Here is a 21743-nt window from a genome sequence, read left to right on the forward strand (position 1 = left end):
TCCATTATGACACCCTGCCATAAGCAGGCTTGCCATTGCGTCAGTGCAGGATCTTTCTTCTTCCAGGCTGGGGCTATTGCAGTCTTAGACAAAGCCACATTATGTCATGGTCAATTTTTGTTTGGTATTTCAAACAGTTATCCCGTAAACCCAAGAGTGCGATAAAGGGGGTATCTGGAGTTGGATATCCCAACATGTCTTTAATGTGGGCTGGGATTTCAGACCAAAAGGGAGCGATTGCCGGGCAGTCCCACCAAACCGCCTAGAAGGCCTTAGCCCCTCCAGCACAAATCTTGTGTTGGGAAAAATCTTTTTTTTAGTTTGGTAGGGTATAAGTTCCAATCAAAAAGTACCCTGTAATGAGCTTCTCGTAGGCCTAAGGAGCGACTGCTTTGGGTTATGTCTTTCCTGGGTGTCATCCAGTGCCTATCTTGTGTCCCAAAGTTCGTTTCCAAAAACGAGATATGGTTGCTGGGAGGGCAGTTTGTGGAGTAGCAGGGAGTACAGGAAGAAAATGGCACCTTTAGTTGCCCCAGCTCCCTTCACAAAGCGCTCTAGTGGTGTGAGCTCCCTAGTCGCCGCCTCTCGAATCTCTGGGTGCAGCGCCCAGTGACGCAGTTTTAGATAGTGGAAGTGTTCTGCACTCAAGAGTTGAAAGCAGGGACCTTTCAGTAATGACTCCTAATTGTGCTTCTTTATAATAGAGATTGAAATCTGTAAGTGCTAGGCCCCTTTCATCCTGCGAATTGAAGTGGAGACGGTTTCTTTTGTTTTGCCAAATGAATTTAGCTAGCAGCGTTTAAAGCTTGGGCAGATGATGCCTCTCGAGGTTAACTGGCAGGCTTTGGAAGAGGTGAAAGAACTTTGACAAAACTGCCATCTTAATCGCAGGTATTCTGCCGAGCCATGACATACATAGGAGCCCACCTTTTAAGGTCAACCTTTAATTGTCGAAGGAGTGGAGGGTAGTTGGCCAGAAATAAGTTCGAGATTTTAGGTGTTATTTTGATGCCAAGGTAGGTGAGTTCCTTCTTTGCCCATTGAAAGCTGGTCGAAGCCACCAGCGCCCCCCCCATCTCTGCGTCAGCCATCGACAATTTAAGACGGAAAGACAAGTTAATGCGCAGGCCCACCACCTCTTCAAAAAGTCAGAGCTCACTTTGCAGAGTTGTTAAGGAGCTGTAAGCATTAGTAGAAAGTCATCGGCAAAAATGTAGATCTTATGGTCCACTGATCCGAAACTGATACTCCTGATCAGCTAGCTCGCCCTTATGTTAGCTCCTAGGAGTTCTATACTGAGCGCGAAAAGGAGTGGGGAAAGCGGGCATTCCTGCCTCGTCCCCCTCCCCAGGGGAAATACCTCTGAGCTTACCCCATTAACTATAACTCTAGAACATGGCATGGCGTAGTTAGCCCGCACCATTGCTATAAAGGCCTCGCAGAAGCCAAATTGCTTCAGAGCTTGAAACAAAAATGTCCAATCCACCCAGTCAAGCGCCTTCTCTGCATCCAGGCTGAGCATCACTGCTGGAATATTATTTTTGATAGCCTTCTTAATCAGATGGCTCACCCTCCGTACATTATCGTGAGTCTGCTTGCCTCTGATTGAAGCCCGACTGTTCCGGATAGATCAAGTCCACATCAGATCCTCCCGCCGCAAGGCTAAGATTTCAAAGTATAACTTCGCGTCAAGGTTGAGGAGTGCTATGGGGCTGTATGAGCCACACAGTTGTGGGTCCTTTCCAGTTTTTGGTATGACCGTGATTATGGCCTTGATCATTGTAGGAGTAACAATTCCAGTTTCTGCTATGTGATTAAAAGGAGAAGTCGGTGGGGGATGAGTTCCAGCGCAAAATATTTTGTGAAATCGTGCCGTTAGTCCATCTGGACTGGGGGATTTGTATAGCTTCAGGGAGTATATAGCATGTCATACCTCTTCCTCACTGATGGGTTCCCCCAGTTGCTCGTTTTGGACTGGCGGTACCTGTAGAAGTTCCACTGGATGCAGGTATTAAAGTTGCGGTTGAGAGTTGACAGTCAGCTGTATATAGTGTTTTTTAGAACTGCCCAAAGACACATGCCTTTCTCTGGTCTGATGTTTCCACTTCTCCTGAGGGGCAACATATTTCTCCAATATACTCCTTTTCTATACGCATCCTTAGCTGCCGCGCTAATTGTGCCCCCACCTTATTGCCATGTTTATAGGACATTTGCTTAAGACGGAGGAGTGCTAGTTCTGCCCTGTTATTATAGAGCACATTGAGTTTCCCTTTCGCCTCTGTCACTTTTCGTTGTAGGGTTAGTGTAGAGGTCATTTTATGGGCCTGTTCCAGGGTGCATAATTCTCCTTCCAATGTCTGTAGTTCTCTGGTCCTCGGTTTATTAAGTGCCGAAATTAATGCCACGCATTGGCCCCTCAGCACCACCTTAAATGTGTCACAATTATTGGTAGACGATGTGTCTTGGGGGTTATTCAGCTGGAAAAGAATTCTCTAGTGGCCTTCCCTAAATCGTCCCATAGCATTCTATCCTGAACCAGGGCATGGAGAAGAACCAGCGATTATATTTAGGTGGGAGGTTATTCCAGGGAAACGACCACTGGAGCATGATCGGAGATGGTTTTTGAGTAAATCGTCGCCTCTCTAGCGTCTTGGGCAAGGGCCTGGCTAAGGAACACGTAGTCTATTCTGGAGCAAGTATGGTGGATGTCAGAGAAAAAAGTGTAATCTCTACCCTCAGGGTAATGCTCCCTCCAGGCATCAAGTAAACCCAGGTCACGCACTGTCTGTTAAAGATTTTCATGAAGCTACACATGGGCACTCTATGGGGAAGGGTACTGTCAATGCCAGAGTGCCCTGTAAGTTTAAAGTCCCCGATGAGACTTGTATCCCACTCCGCGGAGCCTCCCAGTAGTTAATAGAGCTGTTATTTATGCCACCTGGTTGGTGCGTAGGCTGCCGCAACGGTGCACATTTTCCCTCGGATACGACCTGTTACAAGGACCACCCTTTTACTGTTTTATAACACTCTGGTTGGAATTTTAGCGAAGAGTGGAATAGGAGCGCCGTACTATTATGTTTTGTAGAATCGGAGGATTTGTATATCAAGGGGTCCATCTTCTGTTTTAGTCTATGGTCCTCCGACCTTTTGAGGCGGGTCTCCTGTAATGTAACAATATCATAGTGCTGGTCTAGTAAGTATTTCAATACCTTACGACGTTTGTCTAGAGCATTTAAACCCCTAACGTTCCATGAAGGAGCAGTAACTACCATAGTGACAATTGTAACTCCCCCCTTCCCCCTCCCGCCTCTGGGTCTTCCCGTCCCTGAGCATGTCCTCTCCTCCACTCCCCTAAGTCCTCCTCCCTCTTCTCACCACAGAGTTCCCTCTCCTTTGCCCAATACCAGTCTGATCAATTGTTGCCATTTTTCCACGCCTCTGAGTGCCCCCCGAGTACCTGCAAAAAGAAAAATAAACCCCACAACAAAGCACTTAGGGGCACCGGTCTCTTCTACTGAAGCTGTATGTAAAGATTATAGGAGGCGATTTCGACCGAGATTGCTACCATGGCTACAGTGACGTCTAGAAAGAACTTGGCGCACCTGTAAAGGCCCAAAAAATAAATTAATCTACAGACAAGCACTGGCTGGCTATCATGTGAACCTAAAGACAGCTAAACGTAATTTCATTCTGACACAAATCGAACAATCAAATAACACCCAGAAGGCTCTGTTCAGCATTGTTAAAGATGTTATCTCCCCCAAAGCCTGTAGCCAGGTTCCTAATGAATCCCAGGAGCTATGTAACTCTATTGACACTTTCTTCCAGGAAAAAATATCCACTATCTATGACAACTTTCCACAGATGGCTCCCTCAGTCTTTAATAGGCTGGAAGAATTAGAAGGAAAACGGAGGAAACCAACTTGCTCCCTGCATAACTTTAATTTAGTTACAATCGAGGAAGTTCAAAGAGACCTGGCTTCGGGAAAGTCAGGTTCTCCCAATGATCCCCCCCCGAATTATGGCCCTTTTAACTAAGAGTTGTGCTCCAGTAATCTGTGACATCTTTAATTGTTCCATCTCCATGGGCACTATTCCATCTCCCTGGAAAGAAGCAGTGGTCCGCCCTATTCTTAAAAAACCTATGTCGGACCCCGCTATCCTGAGTAATTACCATCCCATCTCTCTCTTACCACTACTAGGGAAAATGCTGGAGAAAGTTATAAACAAACAATTGAGCTGCTACTTAGAACAGAATGAGATCCTGGATCCCTCACAGTCAGGCTTTCGCCCGGGTTTCAGTACTGAAACCGCGGTTTTAGCAGTCACTGACTCACTAAGACAGACCATCGACTCTGGCGGCTCGGCGATACTCATCCTTTTAGATCTCTCCGCAGCTTTTCAGGCTCTCATTTCAGGCTAGCGGAGTGACTATCAGAATGTGGTATCAAAGGAACAGCCCTAAAGTGGCTACAACATTTTCTCTTGGGAGGACTCAGCAGGTCACCCTAGGCTCTTTCTGCTCAGATAAGCTACCGTTAGACAAAGGGGTGCCTCAGGGCTCTTGTTTAAACCCTACCCTTTTTAATATTTATATGGCCCCGCTAGCCCAGATTGTGGAACAGTTGGATTTTGAAATCATCTCATACGCAGATGATACACAGCTCATGTTCACCATCGGGAACTGTCCAGAAATAGAAAAAACTTGTTTCTCTAATGGCATGAAGCTGGTCTCAGACTGGATGACGATGAACTATCTCCAGTTAAACCCAGGCAAGACGGAGATCATGCTTATGGGAAAAGCACCAGGGATCTGGTCAGAAGACTGGTGGCCTGTACAACTAGGTACCGCCCCCATTCCCAAACCATTTGTGAGGAACTTTGGAATAAAAATTGACTGTTCCCTATCTATGAAAGATCACATTACCACTACTACTGGTACCTGTTTCTACAGTCTTCGGCTACTCCGGAAAATATTTCCCTTCATTCCCATAGCCCACCGCAGAACCTTAGTTCATGCGATGGTAACTAACCGCTTAGACTATGGCAATGCCTTGCTGGCCGAGGTGGGCTCCACCCTTTTGTCAAAACTGCAAACTGTTCAGAATACAGCCGCGCAAATGATTCTCAATCGTCCGCCAGGCTCTCCTTCAGCACCATTACTCAGAGAATTGCACTGGCTCACTATTAAAAAGAGATCCTTTTTCAAAATCTGTTGCCTCACTTATAACGCTCCCAGAAAAAAGGCCCTCGGTATTTGCAAAATAAAATGACCAAATACTGCCCCAGTAGGAGGCTGAGATCCTCTACTCTGGAACTTCTAAGAGTCCCCAGAATTCGCCTGTCCCGGACCGGTGGTCGAGCGTTTTTTTTATCTAGCTCCCACATATTGGAACCAAGTCCCTCAGACCCTTCGCGCTAATCCAAACTATGGCTCCTTCACGAAACAGCTGAAAGCCTTTCTTTTCAGTAAATAGACACTCTTGCTCCTCTCACTTCCAGATAGCTTGCTAGTGAGCGCCGAGATGCTCCAGGGTGATTGTGCGCTTAATAAAACCTAACCTAACCTAACTGTATTCAAGGGTCACGGCTGCAGCAGTGTTCTATGCGACGTTTGCTTTCAAACTAGTGATTGCAAAAATTTGAAAAAAATCATACCCCGAAACGGGGGAAAGATGTGAATATTTAATTTAAAAGGTAGGGCTATCGAAGTTACTCAACGTATATTCTTTCATGGTGGCCAGTCCCTGCTATCTCAGCCTCTAAAGATTATATTTGAAATTATTTTGTGTTCACTATATTTAAAGTATTCGTAATTACATGAACCTCTCTTGTTTGACTGTTCCTAAAGAAATCTGATGTCTTTGGTTTTCTTCAGGTTGGGCCAAGGATATCAAGTCATTGTGCAAGCATCTTCGATGTAGTTCACAAAGCCTTTTTGAAAACATTCACAGTTATACCGACTGTTCTTCTTACATGTTTGGATTAGACATCCGCATTTTTATGTAATTTAGATTTGCAAAAATGTCAAGAAGTGCTCCTTAAAACCTATGATAGTTATAGCATTTCAGTAGTCGTACTTCTCACATATTCCAAATTACTCATGTAATCCGCCTATGAAAGAAGGCAGAAATGTGACTTTGTACTCTTTAATTTTTTTTTCACTTATGGTCTTTGAACATTTCTGATATTCCCTACACATTTCCACCCTAGCTAGAAGCAGAATCTTTCTTCGGAATACGTTTACAGAGGAAAATCCACAATACATGCCTTGTAAGTGCATGTTATGATCCTAAAATCGGACTTTTTCTGATTCTCTAACTTTGGGGAAGTGGAACTTTACAACTATAAATCTCTCGTTTTTAGTGCAGATGTGTGAGGAGTAAGTACCCTACAGTATGTATAATAATTATCTGATGTGGTTATAATTGTTTGTTTTGTTGTAATATTAGATTTCAGTCTCCAATACATTTTGGTGCTTTTTAGGTCTTCTGACTTTTTAAGACTCCTTTTGGTAGAACTAGATTTTCAATGTGAAAATTACATGTTTTAGTTTTGCTATTTTTGTATTATTTCTTAAAAGTAAATGTTCAGAGATTGACATCTTACGAGGACAGAACTTAGCTCATGCCATTATATTGTTTCACACAATTTCTTGTTCGTTTGTGTTGCCTGGCATATTAAGGATGACAAGTTTTACCAGATGTTTTATACATTTTCTCTGTTACTTTTGATTTCCCCTTTTTTAACACAGCAGTTGTATCTTGTGTTCGAGTATACAAAGCAATTGCAGGAGAAACATTATCAAGCAAAATTGAAAACTAATAATATTGGACAAAGAATTAGAAAAGTTTTAAAAAGAAGTCACTTTTTGTATGCAAAAGAAATTAAAAAGAATATTAAAGATATTTTTGATTGAAACTAAAAGAGGGCAGCAGTGATATATTTGGTGAAAAAAGCAACCACTACTTTAACTACATTAAGTTTCAATTAATAGAAAGAGTCCGAAAGAATTTTAGGGGAGACCATAGATATCAGGAGAACAAGAGAGCTTCTAAATAAATAGATGCTGCACCCTTCAACCTTGTGAAGGATGAGAGGATTGAATATAATCAGAAGCATTGTAATATGATAGACTGTAGCCGAGTTGTGCTGATTAAAGATGGTTTATTAATGAATTATCAGGTTAAATCATATAATCATTAAAGCCCCACCAGGAGCAGCTCTCTTGCTGCTCAGCCCTCTCTTCCAACTGTCATCCATCTACCAGGCATCCCACACATTCTATATTACCTCACACACTCCAACATTCCACCATTCATCCACATAGGCTGAGCAGCAAGACAGGTTAGTGAGAAAGGCACATGGCATCCAAACCAGGATACCACAAGCATGTGTCTGAAGGAATGGTTTAAAGATCTGAAAAGAAAGGTCAAACTCTTATGATTAGAGGATACCTAGGCTAAAGATGAAACCTGATTCCAACTGATTATAACCCTGTTTCTCAAAAAACTAGCTATTTCTAAAAAGACAAATGGAAACTGAGGGAGAAATCTAAGGGAGGGGGGAATCTTACTTGTCAAGAAATGTATCCGTTTTGTTATGGGAACTGAGGCAAGAATGATGCATTCCCAAATATTGTTACTACTGGCAGGATCAACGTCAGTAAGCAAACATAACCTACATGCCCAGATAACTCTTGGAAAAACGTGACCCAACAGTGACCAATCCAGTGCCTTCAATCGCCTCTGAATATAAATTCAGCCTCCTCTTTGCTGCTGAGGCTGCGTTGAATTATTGTTATGATTTTATGTTGTCGTTAATTCGTGTGTATCCCATGAAATGCACTTTTCACTAGGTAGGCAGCTGGTGGTGAACCAAAGCGGTGCCTTGGAAGAGACTGGGCGAATTTTCAGTTTCTTTATAAAACTTTCTTGTACTCGGACACTCTGGGAGAACTTGGGGATGGCATAGTTTTATTTATCTTACTCACCTTACTGCATAGTTAGGCTTGAGGAGCCTCATGGGCCTGTAAGATGATGGAAGACGTGTTTCTGTTACTCGCTGCTCTCAGGTCCCAGCTGAGAGCCCAGTAGTTGGGGCTGTGAAGAGTAGTCAGTGCAGGTGTTCTGCTTGTGCAACAGCCCCTTATCTGGTTTTAAGGACCGTGATAGCAGACACAGAGATGATTTCTTTTTGTTACAGGGGTTGCGCAGTGAGCTCCTGTACAGACACTGGCCAGTACACCTGCCTTTTCTTGTGACTGAGTAAAAAGTGATTTCTTTGGAGGCTTGCAAAACACCTTCCCAGCATGTGTGTAGGCTACAAGCTTCCAACAAGACTATTTACTCTATGGGATTGTTGTGGGGATGGACCAAGTGTGAGGGGGTGGGGGAGGGGCAATTGTTTAGAACACTTAACCTAATGATATGTTGCTTTGATTCAACTATAATGTTGTCTCCTTCAGTTTAATGTGCATTACTGTGTGTTTAAATTCCTTAACTTTTTCTTTACTCTTCAATCATTGCCCGTTTTTATTACCTAATGGAGAAGATGTACAAAGAGTTTTAGATGAATGGAAGGAGTACAAAATGGGTGTTCCAACATATGGTGCAATTATTCTTGACGAAACGCTTGAAAATGTAAGTGAAAATCTTCTACAAAAAATACACTTGTTATTACTTGGTAGCCACCATTTGTACTAGATCACAAATTGCAGAGCTTCTGTTTTGAATGGTTACTTGAAATGTGTGTGCTTAACTGATTTCCGAATCTTTTGCAAGTGACTTCAGCTTTATCCATTTTTACTCTGTTTGCTTGCTACCCTTTGCTACCACTCTTTCCCAATTCGTTGTGAATTGCTTGTGTCCACAGCCAGGAGAAAATAGGCCATTCTTGAAAAATATCCTTTCAACTTTCGATAGTTTTAGAACACACTGCAAGTTTCTCTCGAGGCGTGAGCTCAACATATTTTGTGATGGACCAAAAAATTACTGAAAGATGCTTTAATTTCTAAATATAATTTCAGAGCTCTGGACACATCTAGCAAACTTAGAAGGAGAGGGGTATGGTGAGGATCCAGAGCTTGAAATTACATTGTGGACTGTAAGTTCAACTGAGGAAGGCAAATACTTCTTCCATCTAATCGGAATAAAAAAATATTAAAAACCCCTTCTATCTGTGAGAGGATATGGCAAAATAATAATCTCTATTGCTTAAAAGGGAAAGCACAAACTCATGCCATATCTGGTAAGTGGGATGATAGTTAGTGGGCGTGGCAGGTTGTCACACTCAGAATCCCTCAAGGACATGGCAAGACTCCAGCACAGACACCTGCAGGACCCGGCACAGACGACTCGCAAGACCTGCGATGAAACCTTGCATTGAGCTGCCGGTTTTTAACTCGCGTGGTGTTTGTGTTCCACCCAAACACTGCTTGCCACTAGAGGTGCCAACAGACTTGTTGCTGAGTTTGTGCAACGTGACCTGATTGATTGTCATGACTGTGGGCGTCCTGGTGCTGTTCCGAGCCCCTTGGCAGTTGAATTATGGTTATGTATCTAGTCTGGTGTTTACACACTACCTTCTTGAGTCATGAGAAGGCCAGATATCAATGGGCTGGAATGTGTTGCCAATGTGTATTGTGGAGTCCGCCATGAATGTTGAAAGAGGAGCATAAACCCCTGCTAGGGCATAAACACATATATCATGCTCAGAACACTGGCGTGGCTATGCCTTTCTGGGTTCAAATCCGAAGTACAGCAACATATTTTAAATGTCCCTTTCAATGGGGAATAACTCTTTGGACAAGCTGTAGATTCTCAGCTTGAAAAAATAAAAAAGGACACGGATACTACTAAACCAGTGAGTGCTTTACAAACCACAATACCAAAACAGCCCTTTCCGAGGTACCAAGGTAGAGGAGTTAAAAAATCCTCTATTCCAGAAAATAATACTTATCAGCGCCAACCACAACTATACCACCAGCAGTGGCGTGGTTACTATCGTGGAGGTTACAAAAATAGTAAAGGCAGAGTGGGGAAGAGATTCACGACAATGGCAGCCGCGACTATAAGTGCATCCAGTGCGCTGACCATATTGGGGAGATATGACGGATGGATGTGGCTGAATATGGAACCCTTCCTCTAGGTCTTACCTGAGGACAAATGGAAAGAGGAGAGGTCACTTCTCATCTAGAGGCTTGTTTCAGACATACAGATACCAACCCTGCCCTACAATCTAGCAGGGATGTCAACAGCAGTATGTCCCACAGCAATAGGATAGAGCACCACCATCTGCATTGTAATGAGAGACCAATAACTCATAGGAGACCTTCAGCTGGAGGAAAGGGCCACAAAGCGTCAAGACGTAAGTGGCAGTTCTTAGTCACCTTTCCACACCTTGAAGTACTTTCCTTCACAGACTTGACCGTTTACTAGGACCAGTGGAAGACTATCTCATTGGACAAATGGGTTCAGGATATCATCCGTCAATGTCACACCCTGGAAATTGTTCAAAAGCCTCCCAGGAATCCTCTGTGAAAGAGGCCCCATCAACATCTCTTACGTCAAGATATCCCTTCTTTTTCCAAAGGGGCTATAAGAGACTACCATTTATCCATCGAAACAAATGATTCTTTTCAAATGTGTTTCCTCATAAAGAAGCCGGGGGAAATGGAGGCAGGTCATGGATTTAAGACTTTTGAAGAAATTCATTAAAAAAGCAATCGTTCAGGATGCTTTTACTCCAGATCGTACACCCACTAACCTCAGGAGATTTTATGGCTTCCCTAGATCTTCTTGATGCTTATTTTCACATCACCATTCATCACCAAACACAGAAAATATTGGAGGTTCGAAGTGGCAATTTAAAGTTCTCCCAAGTGTATCACTCCAGTAGCAGCGTTTTCTAAGAAGAAGCGGTCAGTCATCAGGTACTCCCCTACTTAGATGACTGGCTCGTCAAAGGGCAGTTCTTTCCAATCTACGATGCCTTGTATGAGACACTTCAAAGAAGTAGGACTACGGTTAAAAAGTCATAACTGATTCCAAGCAAGTTAATAACATTCCTGGGGGCAACCTGAATACAGAGAAATGCAAAGCATATACCACGAAGAAAATGATACACCTTTTATAATACATCTTATTTCATCCCAGTCAGAAAAAAGTTCACTTCTGTCTGGATGTTAATGTCCATGCTGCGACTTATGTCTTTGTGTATTCCATTAATCCCAAACTGCCAGCTACAAATGAGACTGCTACAAGAACAATTAGACTTTCAGTGGGTTCGGGTGAAAGGGTCTTTTAAGCACATAATTCAAATGACATCATCCATGAAGATAGCAATGGCATGGTGGAAGAGAGAAGACAACATTTCTCTAGGCCTATTTTTCATTCGTTCTCGCCCTCATTTTACTATGACAACCGATGCTTCATTAGAACATAGGAAGCACACTTGCAAGACCTGGAAATCCATATCAGATGGTCCCTTCAGGAAACCAACATGCACATCAACCTTTTGGATTTGAAAGCAGTGTTTCTAGGATTTCAGTCTTTTCTTCCTAGAATAAAGAATTCATGAGTACTAAAGACAATACCACCACCATGTTTTGCCTCAACATGTAAGGTGGAAAAAAGTTTAAAATCCTGTTTGCACAAATAAACAAGCACAGCAAATGTGGAATTGGGTCCTTCACAAACTTTCCGGGTTGAACATGTTCCAGGGGTAGACAACAAATGGGCAGATTCCCTGAGCAGAACATCAAAGGAAAGCCACAAATGGGAATTGAATCAGTCACAATTATGGGATATCTTCCACGAATGGGGTAACTTGAATCTGTATCTGTTTTCAACAGCTCAGAGCAAAAAATGTTGATTGTTCGTAAGCAGGTTTCCACAGAAGCACTCTTGGTGGGGGCAGGGGGGGACACATTCCAAATATTTTGGACAGGAATATTTGCATATGCTTTCCCTCCGTTTTGTTTGGTTCCCAGAGTCCTGTGCAAAATGAAACCGGAACCGTGGCGTCTGAATCTAATAGCTCTGGCATGGCCAAGACATTATTGGTTCACAGAGCTTCTTCTCCTATCCGAACAGCCACACATTCAGTTCAGACCAGCACCATCTCTCTTAACAATGAACAAGGGACAAGTGGTTCATCCAATGATAAGGTCACCCAATTTATCAGTACGACTCCTCGCAATAGTGAGTTTGCCTCCCTGAATATTGACAAAGAGTGTACAGAGATTTAAAACAAGCCAGAGCAATCTCTACAAACAAATGCTATAAAAGTAAAATTGACAATTTTGTAATTGGTGTTCATGTAACAACCTACTTCCTTTTCAATCTACTCTAGAGCAAATCCTACCTTATTTACTACATCCAGCACAACCAAGTTAGGCACATATTTCCATTAAAGTCTGTTGGGCAGCATTATGAAGGTTCCGTAGAGGGAGAAATATTGACTCCCTTTGGTCTAACAGACTTATAAAGTAGTTGTGAAAGGTCTCTTCAGGGTTTGTACTCCGTATAAGAAACCAGCCAACAAGTGGCAGTTGAACCCTGTTTTATCTCAATTGATCAAAAGCCCGTTCAAACCTATGCACAATGCTGTATTGAAATATCTGACTTGGATAATGGCTCTTTTGCTAGCTCTTACTTCAGCCCGAAGAATATGTGAAATTCAAGCCTTTTCAATCAAGGATTCTTATTTACAATTCAAAGACAACCGAGGAATATGGGGGGCCAATTCTCGCTTTATTCTCCTTGGCTGAGTTTTGGTTCTAACAAAACTGTGTGAATTGATTAACAATGTCACTTGATTTTTAGTATTGCTCTCAAAGCTTCTCTATGTACTTCTTGTGGTTATTACCGTGGGACTCTTACTATGAGGAGGGGAATATTCAAACATGTGAATCTATGGATGATATTAAATACTGGAGAACCATGGTGTACAGGGAAGTATCTTGTTTTTTATCTAACGCTTTAGTGACATTCTTGCTTCATGTGAAGTGCTTTGTTTACTCATGTGGATAGGTCCACGATACAAAAATACACTTAATTTAAAAAAAAGTTTACAATATTTCTAACAAAATTAGATTGATTTTGATTTTTAATAACTTTCTTTATTGACAGGTACTCTTGGTTCAAGGATATCTAGCAAAATCTGGCTGGGGGTTCCCTAAAGGAAAAGTGAATAAAGAGGAAGCTCCAAATGATTGTGCTGCACGAGAAGTAAGGCAAAACACTTTTCCCCCATTATTTCTAAAGACAGTAACACAAGCAATTATTGGCAGTGATTCAACATATTTGACGCATGCAGAGGTACAGAGAAATGCACTTACCTGTGAATTGGCGTGTTTCCTGGATTCCAATATTCAAGAAACAAGCAGAACTCAAGCAGAGCTCAAGCAGGACTCGAGCAATAAAAACATCCATGATGGAGGCAGGAGTTCTTTCATGCCTGAAACTGCCTTTTGTGCAAACATGCAGCTCTACAATTCTCTCACATGCACTCACAGTAAAGTAAAGTAGAGGGGAAGTTCTCTAGCCACTACACAGAACAAGTTTTGCTATGGATGATGTGGCGTATTTAATGAATGGAAAGCATATCCTTTTGTGCCTAGTGATTTTGTTTCTCACTGAGGCATTTACTTGTTTTTACTCCTAATTTGTGTCACACATCTTACTTCTTTTTTAGAAACAACAGGAGGGAGACCCTACCGTGCTTAGTCTGTCTCTCCTTACCTGCCCAAGGGACTCTCTCCATTGGGATTCCAAGTGATTTACTTCATCATTGAGTCGTCGTCCAGATACCCAGTGTATCTGAATAGTCTCAACCTTGGTAGCCAAGGGAGCTCTTTGGTTATTGGTTGGGAGCCCCAATTTAAAGTAGTCTAGGATTTTCTGAGGGTTACTTTTATTTTCAAAGGACATCCTGACTTAGTTAAAAAACAATGGGTATGTACTAAGGACATTAGTAACCTCTGTATCCCTGGGTCAACATGTTTAACCATCACGCCAATACCATACAGCCTAGTTGGTGTTTGTCAGGACCTCAGAAGGATCCCGTTAGTATCCTATTTGTGTGCATTCAGTTATAAAACATCCATTCACCATACTTGTATTTGCCATACATACCGTCCTCTTCAAGGTCGGGGGAAGGAGGAACAAAATAAGTTCATGGCCGTGAAGAAACCTTTGATGAAAGTTTAACTAAAATGTCCATTTGCCTCCTGACCCTCATGGACCTCTAAATAGGATGCTACTAAAGAAATGCAAACATAAAGACCAAGTGGGTCAGTATGTATAGCATGTATCAGTATGGTGACTCACCCCACTTTAGCCACTGACTAACTTCACTGTGTTCTTTTCTTTCACTAAGGAGCACATCTGCACACAAGTAGTTCCCTTCTGTGCCTCGGATATAATGGCGATGTCTGCTTTTTGAGACAAAAAAATAAATAATTTGTAGCCAATTTTTTTGTTGGGGGCTATTTCTTACAATAAAGTTCAGCAAAACCCAAGGCAAACCAAATCAAGCATTTACACAGCCAAAAGGCTGGCAGTTAATGCCTTTTGGCTTTGCTAATGCACACGTATTTAGTTGTTTTCAGGTTTGCAGCCAGTATGTAACTGTGTGGATCCTCCTGGAAACCTGTATCTCCTTCACCCGTCAAATACTAAGTACATTGTGTGTTTGTTTTGGTGATTTGTTTTCCTGTAAACAATGTAATACAGGTGTTGCACTCGTGTAAACTTTATACCTAGCCAAGATGGTTTTATTTTTTCATCCTGTAGAGATCTTTGTAAATCATATCCAAGACAGCTGCTGTGTTAAAAAACATTAGCAGAGGGCTAGTCTAGTAGTTATCACCGTTTTAAAATATTGTTTTACTTGGTGCCCTGTCCATGTAAAATCCTGGCTAAATTTGCTGTGCAAGATTTTTGGTGCTTATATGCTGAGTCCCTCATCATCCTGGTGTAATTTCAGTTTTGGTCAACGATGCCCTTATGTGCAAAATCGCACCACCTTTGTTGCCTTTGTCATAATAGTGTTTGGTTTCTAAACATAGGACTGACAAAACCAATAGGTTTTTACCTATGTGAGCTATCGCCTTTGTCAAAACTTTTATACAGGTTGCACAGCAGTGTGGCAGCTTTGCAGCATCGCTCAAAGTAGTAAAAACAAGCATTTACAATGCAATAGGTCTCGCAGCATTAAAGTTTGCGCTATTGGCATTGTGTATGACAATGCGTTGCATAAAATGTTTAGCAAACTTTGAATTGGTGAGCAGTGAGAGTGTGTGCAAGAAAATGCTATTGCTCACAGCTGTTATTATTCACACAGCTCTGATGATGCACCTCACGCAAGGGGCTGACGCAGTTATTATTCACACAGCTCTGATGATGCACCTCAAACACGGGCTGATGCAGTTATTATTCACACAACTCTGATGCACCTCACGCACGGGGCTGACGCAGTTATTATTCACACAGCTCTAATGATGCACCTCAGGCACGGGGCTGATGCACCTCCATCGTGGACGTTTTTGCTAGCCAACCTGTGGGAGGTGCATATATTTCCCTTGTTCGCATAAGGGTCTTTGGCCCCCTTACTGTGGTACTGGGCTGATGCACAGCGGCTGTTCGATAGCAGCTGAGGAGCGAGGAATCCGAAGTAGGACACATGTGACTGCAGAGGTACCTATGACAAAGAGGTGCACAGAAAGAGCTTCTAGTCTTGAATGCATGAATCCTTGAATTTTTAGTCCTGGATGAATGAAATCCAGAAAGTTTGCTCAACGATATTGTATACAGTTGCGTCGGCATTCTGAACAATCATCTATTCAGTTCCGAGAAACAACTGATCATACCACTAATGCAATTTTTTGACTTTTTCAAAAGTTCTAGAGTGAGAGTGAAAGAAAATTAAAACTTGAAGAAGAATTACTATCAATGATAGACTGATCAATGAAGACTAATGGATCGATAAAACTTAAGGAAGGTGAATGTGTGAATAACGTGTTCCTAGGATACTTGTTTGGTGGGCCTTTAATGAATGATTAACCTTGATGTTATCCCTCAATCCAAATAGCTAGGTGAGTTCATTTTCATCAATTGGTTACTGCTGTTCAACACAAACTTCTCCTCTGGTTCAATGCAAAGTCTCCCCAGGTATGAAATGTCATATTTAGAGAGAGAGAGCATGTGTGTGTGTGTGTGTGTGACGGCGGGGGTTAGGTTCTCTGTATGTATGGGTGCGTGCGTGCATGGGCGCTCGTGTGTGTGTCTCTGTGTATGCGTATGTCGTGTTGAAGCTTCCCAGGAGACAGCAGCTGGCCAAAGCGAGCGCGTTCGCGTGCGCGTGGCCCGCTCCGATCGCCTTCTCGGAGAGGAAATGCGCGCGGCCAGGTGCTGTCTCCTGGGAAGCAGAGTCGCTAACAATAGATCTCTGGCGAGACAGCTCTTCGCGCTATAATCGCCACGAGACCTAAAAAAAGCGCTGTGATGCGGCCAGTCCTGGCCTCGTCATAACACTTTTATCTGATAGACTTCTAGCTGCGAATTCCTTACCTTAGAATATTCCTCAGGCATCAGTTTGGATCTGGAAAATCTTGAGGTACCTCTGTGCCGGCACGTGGCATTGATCGGCTTATCATTGGTGTTGTCCACGCTGAAAGTGACATGTGCGATACCTATATGGGCTGCACCCCAGGTCTCTATCGTTTTTTTGCTTTCAGCACCATCAGCACAGATCCGGAGAGATCAACCTTAGTCCTTTTTTGGACTACCCTTTTCGACTTAACGTTGAGATTCTTTTTGAGCTACACTTCAACTGAGTAAGATGTCCCCTAAAAAACCCTGTTACAAGCAAAATGCTGTGACAGACCCACCACATGGTCTGCTTGTGGTACCTGGAGCCGTGCCATGACTCCAAGTCTGTCCACACTGTCGAACAATGAATCTGAAGGTGGTTCAAGAGCATGCCTTGAAGCTCTTGGTCACCTGACTCTACAACTCCAGAGATGCTGGTCACGAGGAAGGTTGTAGGCCCACTCTCGGAGTTCTTCCTGCTGGTTATCATCACACTCTAAGTCAACCTCTGATACGCCCCACAAGAAGTTTAAGAAATCCACTATGATGCAGCGTTGTTCAAATCTGCCATATTGGTTGAAGTTATTGGATGTGGTGCGGGAACAATGCCACACATCTTGGCACCACTCCCACACGTCCGTCACAGAGCGTGAATCTGTTCCATACCTCCCAGAGTTTTGCAGACGCAGATCAAACCCCACCTAGCTCCAAAATTTTTACGAGGCCATAACCCCCATTTTGGGGCGGGAAGACTCCTCTGGAGCACCTTCAGACCCCATGGGTTCAGCAGGTGCCCAAACTGGATTTTCTCTGGCTGATTCGCCTTTCATGCCAGTCAGACTCTTTGGATCCATTCGACTCCAGTCACAAGCCGACGACGTTCCCCGGAGTCTGTTCCTGTGGCCGTTTTCCTGGCGCCGCTGATGCCCCTTGGCACCGCAGACACTCCTTGGTGGCACTGACTGCCATACTCTACTTCAATATGGAGTCATACGTTGTTTCCTGACATTGACACTGGCGCCGACTGGACCAACATCATCCGGGTTGGAGACATTGCCTCCTTTTTCTGACAGACCCTGTAAGAAATACGATTGGACCGGGTCTGAGGATCCTTATCATTAACCCTCATCATTGACCAAGGATAATTTGTATGAGGAACTAACGGATGACAGTGGTCTGGATACATCTCCTGATACTGGCCTAATCCAGTTTGGCTACAGAGTAAGAGACTTCCTTTGCCGTAGTGGTGAGGAGGGCTGCTTAGGTCCTCGACCTTAAGCTTCCCTCTGTGGCAGTTAATACTAATGTCTTAGAGAAGTGCTTCAGCCTGAAGTATCCTCCACTGAACCTCTTCTCCCTTTTTATAAAGCCCTCACTGATGTCCTGCTCGAGACTTGGACCAAGGCCTGCACAGGAGCTTCTGTGCACAGTGCCATTCCGGCTGCCATCACCCCACTCCTGGGCATACAGCTTTCCTTACCTAATCATCCAGGCCTCCACCTCCAAGGTTAACCCTGGCATGTTCCTACCACACCACCGGATAGGAAATTCAAGAGGCTAGGCATCTTCGGCAAGATAATTTTCTCATCCACCAGCCTTGCCGTTGCAGGGACGCAGCAATATTTACAAAAAGCTGCAGAGTGGACACAACAGACTCTGTTAATGGAGCGATTGTTTAATCGGTTGCACTTCGTTAACAATGCCTGGCTGGCGTCAACTGACTTTTCAGGGGATTGGCAGGCATCCCTTATGGACATGCTCCTTCGATTGCACATGCCTTTTTGGGTAAGGCAGACTCGATGCCAAAGCACTACAAGAACAGCAAGCCCATTTGTGTTCATGAAAATTCTGTCTCTTTCTCTCTCGCGCTATCGACCGCCTGGCTTCACTATCAGTGACAGTATTCTGCTCTTTCACGAGGAGCATATTGGCACACAAAGTAGTTTTGTTCAGATCCAGGAACTATTGTGGCAATGATGTGCTTTTGAGACCAGAATATTTTTTTTTGCCTTTTGCCAATGCTTGTTATAATGGTGAGGCCCCTGCAACGCCCACACCCAAAAAGTTTTTCAGGCCTACTGACTGTGCCAATGCTTCTTTATTTTTATATTTTCCATAATCTTGTTGAAACTGGTTACACCGATTATTCCATTAGGAATATTTTTGGGAAATACTAGCATGCATCAATACATTTTATAAATTATGCTGCAAAGAAATGGCACCTAAAATTATACAGTAGTTTATAAAAATGTTATTTTAACTAATTATATTTTTTTGTCAACGTTTTATTTTGAAAGCAAAGAATCATCCATCTTGCGTTCAAGCTTCTGCAAATATTTGCATCTAATCAGAGGGCATTCTGGGAGAATTATACATAGCCTCATACGGCTAAACTTTGGAAATGTGTGTACACATGTTTATACCGGAACCGCTGTCAGTAGTGCCGTCAGAACTTACATTTCATTAGAATGCTCACCCTAATGATAAAGGCTTTGCATTAATGAACCATAAATACAAGTTCAAACAGCATTAACCTAGGAAGACAAAAATTACATTAACTGCAGACAGTGCCCTTCCCTGATCCATAATGTGGTACTGTAAACTGGCAGCCAAAGGGTCTGTTCTGCTGGAGGTTGGACCCACTTGTCCCAAGGACACAATACACGAAAACTGGTTGTCCTTGACCTCAAACAATAGGTCCTTGGTGTTGGGCTATAGGAATTCCAGCGGGTATTCTAGATTGTTCAGCAGGATTGCGCCCTTCCAATCTTGGGAGACCCCACCACCAATGCCACCCTCCGATTAGCTGATGGCAGACCACCTCTTCCTGTTGCGTCAGGCGGTATAGACTCTTCTGACTAAAGGAGCTACTGATACTGTGCCGGCCTCACAAGTAGGTCTTGGTTGCTATTCCCGATACTTTCTGGTGCCAAAGAAGACCTTTCTGGACCTACAACCTCTCAACTACTTCCTGAAAGAGGAGAAATTCAAAATGCTCATGTTAGCTCAGGTCCTGTCTGCCCTGGACCCTGGAGACTGGATGCTTGCACTGGACGTGCAGGATGCATATTTCCATATTCCCACCCTTGTGGCCCACAGGCATTACCTGTGGTTCCCTTTGGGTCAAGAGCACTTTCAATGTGCTGTGCTCGTTGCCTTACCAGTGCCTCTTGGATGCTCACCAAGGTGATGGTGGTGGTGGCAGCTAATCTGTGGAGGATCAGGGATTCCAGTCTTCCCCTACCTCGATGACTGGCTGTTAAAAGCGGGCTCACCCCAGGCAATCATTGCTCACCTCTAGATGACAGAGGACCTCCTGCATTCGCTGGGGTTTATTATAAACATGACCAAGTTATACCCAACGCCCTCTCAAATACTCTCCTTCATCTGAGCCATTCTGGGCGCAGTGTAGTTCTGTGCCTATCCTACGGAGTGGCAAGTCCAGTATATTCATGCTAGGATTCAGATGTTTCTGCCTCTATCCTGAATTTTGGGGAGACTGACTCTGAGGCTAATGGGTCTCATGGCTTTCTGCATAATGCTGGTAAAACATGCCCGTTGGCATATGCGGGCTCTTCAGTGGGACCTGACATTCCTGTGGGTGCAGCATCAGAGTAATCTCTCCGACCTGGTCCAAATATCCGAGGGAACTGTGAAAGGCCTGCAGTTATGGTTGACGGCGCAGACCGATCGATGCCATCTACTGGTGCGCTGTGGTACTATTCAAGATTTTCTGGATCTGACATCCGGGAATACTAAGGTAAGAAATTTGTGGCTAGATAGTGTCTAACAGAAAATACATTACTGAAGATAAGTAACTTTTTCTTTAAAGAAGAGAAAAACGTTTAACTATACTGCACTGCAGCCACGCTGCCGTACAACATGTCAACAAATGTTGACAAGGGCAATAGCTCACATAGGTGCGACCCATGCTTCTTTGCTCTGGGCTTCCTGCTCCTTGAAACAGCCTTTAGCCTCGTGGGCTGAATCCAAAGAAGTGTGTATTTTCCATTCTCAATTTTACTGAAGCCCTTTATTTAAACATATGTTTAACCATGTGACCCCCCCCAGCTGTGAGGCAGGAGACAGCTGTGTCAACGCACTTTGTAAAATCATCATCAACCTTCTACTGCAGCACGTACAGTCATTTCTTACAATGAGAGCATTTCAGTACCTTTATTTTAGCAGAGCAATCCTTTCAAAACTGCGGTTAGGTTGGAGGTCCGCAAAAGGCCCGACCTGTAACAATGACGCATGAGTGAAAGACGCACGCTTGCTTGATTTCCTGTTCACATAGCACAGCATTTTATTAGGTCACTCCTGAACTCAGAAAAAGAATTCTTCAGATCCGAACTAGGGAACGCCATGAACAGACCTTGCAAGCTTTTCGAAATGGCCAAACACCAATCCAACAAACTGGCTAAAACCTCTAAGGAAACCTCTAAATCCCTAATATCAGGCGAGGAATTCTCCTCCTTTTTCTCCGACAAAATCACTGCCCTAGGAAACAAACTTAGATCTGCCTCCGGCTCCCAACCCCTTCCTGATCTGCCTCCGCTCTTCGCGTTGCCACCCCCCCAGACGTCACCCAAAAACCAAGCGCACTGGACCAATTTCAAAGTTTATGATGAACATTCCGTCTCGAAAATTCTTTCCACCCTAAACCCGAAAAACCACTTTAATGACCTACTACCCGCTGTGCTTAACCGCCTCCTCTCAATCTATCATTCCTAGTTGGACTACAATAATCGATGCCTCTCTTCTACAGGGGTTGATACCGGACTCCCTGAAAGCCGGCCAAGTCTTCCCCATCTTTAAAAAACCTATGCTGGATCCCGCTTTCTCTGACATCTTTAGACCTACATCTAATATTGCACTCCTAGCTAAAGTTAGAGAGAAATGTGTGCAACAGCAGTTGAGCCAACACATCGCCAACTTCCACCTACTAGACGACTTCCAATCCGGATTCAGGCCTGGACATAGCACTGAAACCACCCTTTTCCACATCGTGGGTGATGCCCTCCAAGCCCTTGATCAAGGCAAAACTGGTCTCCTAATCCTTCCAGATCTATCCTCTGCTTTCGATACGGTCAACCACGAAAAACTCCTTGAACGCCTCAAACACAGGATGGGTCTGGATGGCCCTGT

General features: G+C 43.5%; 1 protein-coding gene across 2 annotated transcripts in view; it reads left to right on the forward strand.

Annotated features, from left to right (window-relative positions):
- DCP2 (decapping mRNA 2) overlaps window positions 1-21743 on the forward strand; it is a 356226-nt gene that overhangs the window by 44607 nt on the left and 289876 nt on the right. For both annotated transcript variants that reach the window (XM_078675514.1, XM_078675513.1), the window contains exons 3-4: window positions 8515-8642; window positions 13134-13232. In XM_078675514.1, the coding sequence (XP_078531640.1) occupies window positions 8515-8642; window positions 13134-13232 (227 nt within the window). The remainder of the gene's footprint in view (window positions 1-8514; window positions 8643-13133; window positions 13233-21743) is intronic.

This window comes from Lissotriton helveticus, chromosome 2_1 (genome assembly GCF_964261635.1).
Source record: "Lissotriton helveticus chromosome 2_1, aLisHel1.1, whole genome shotgun sequence".
NCBI lineage: Eukaryota > Metazoa > Chordata > Amphibia > Caudata > Salamandridae > Lissotriton > Lissotriton helveticus.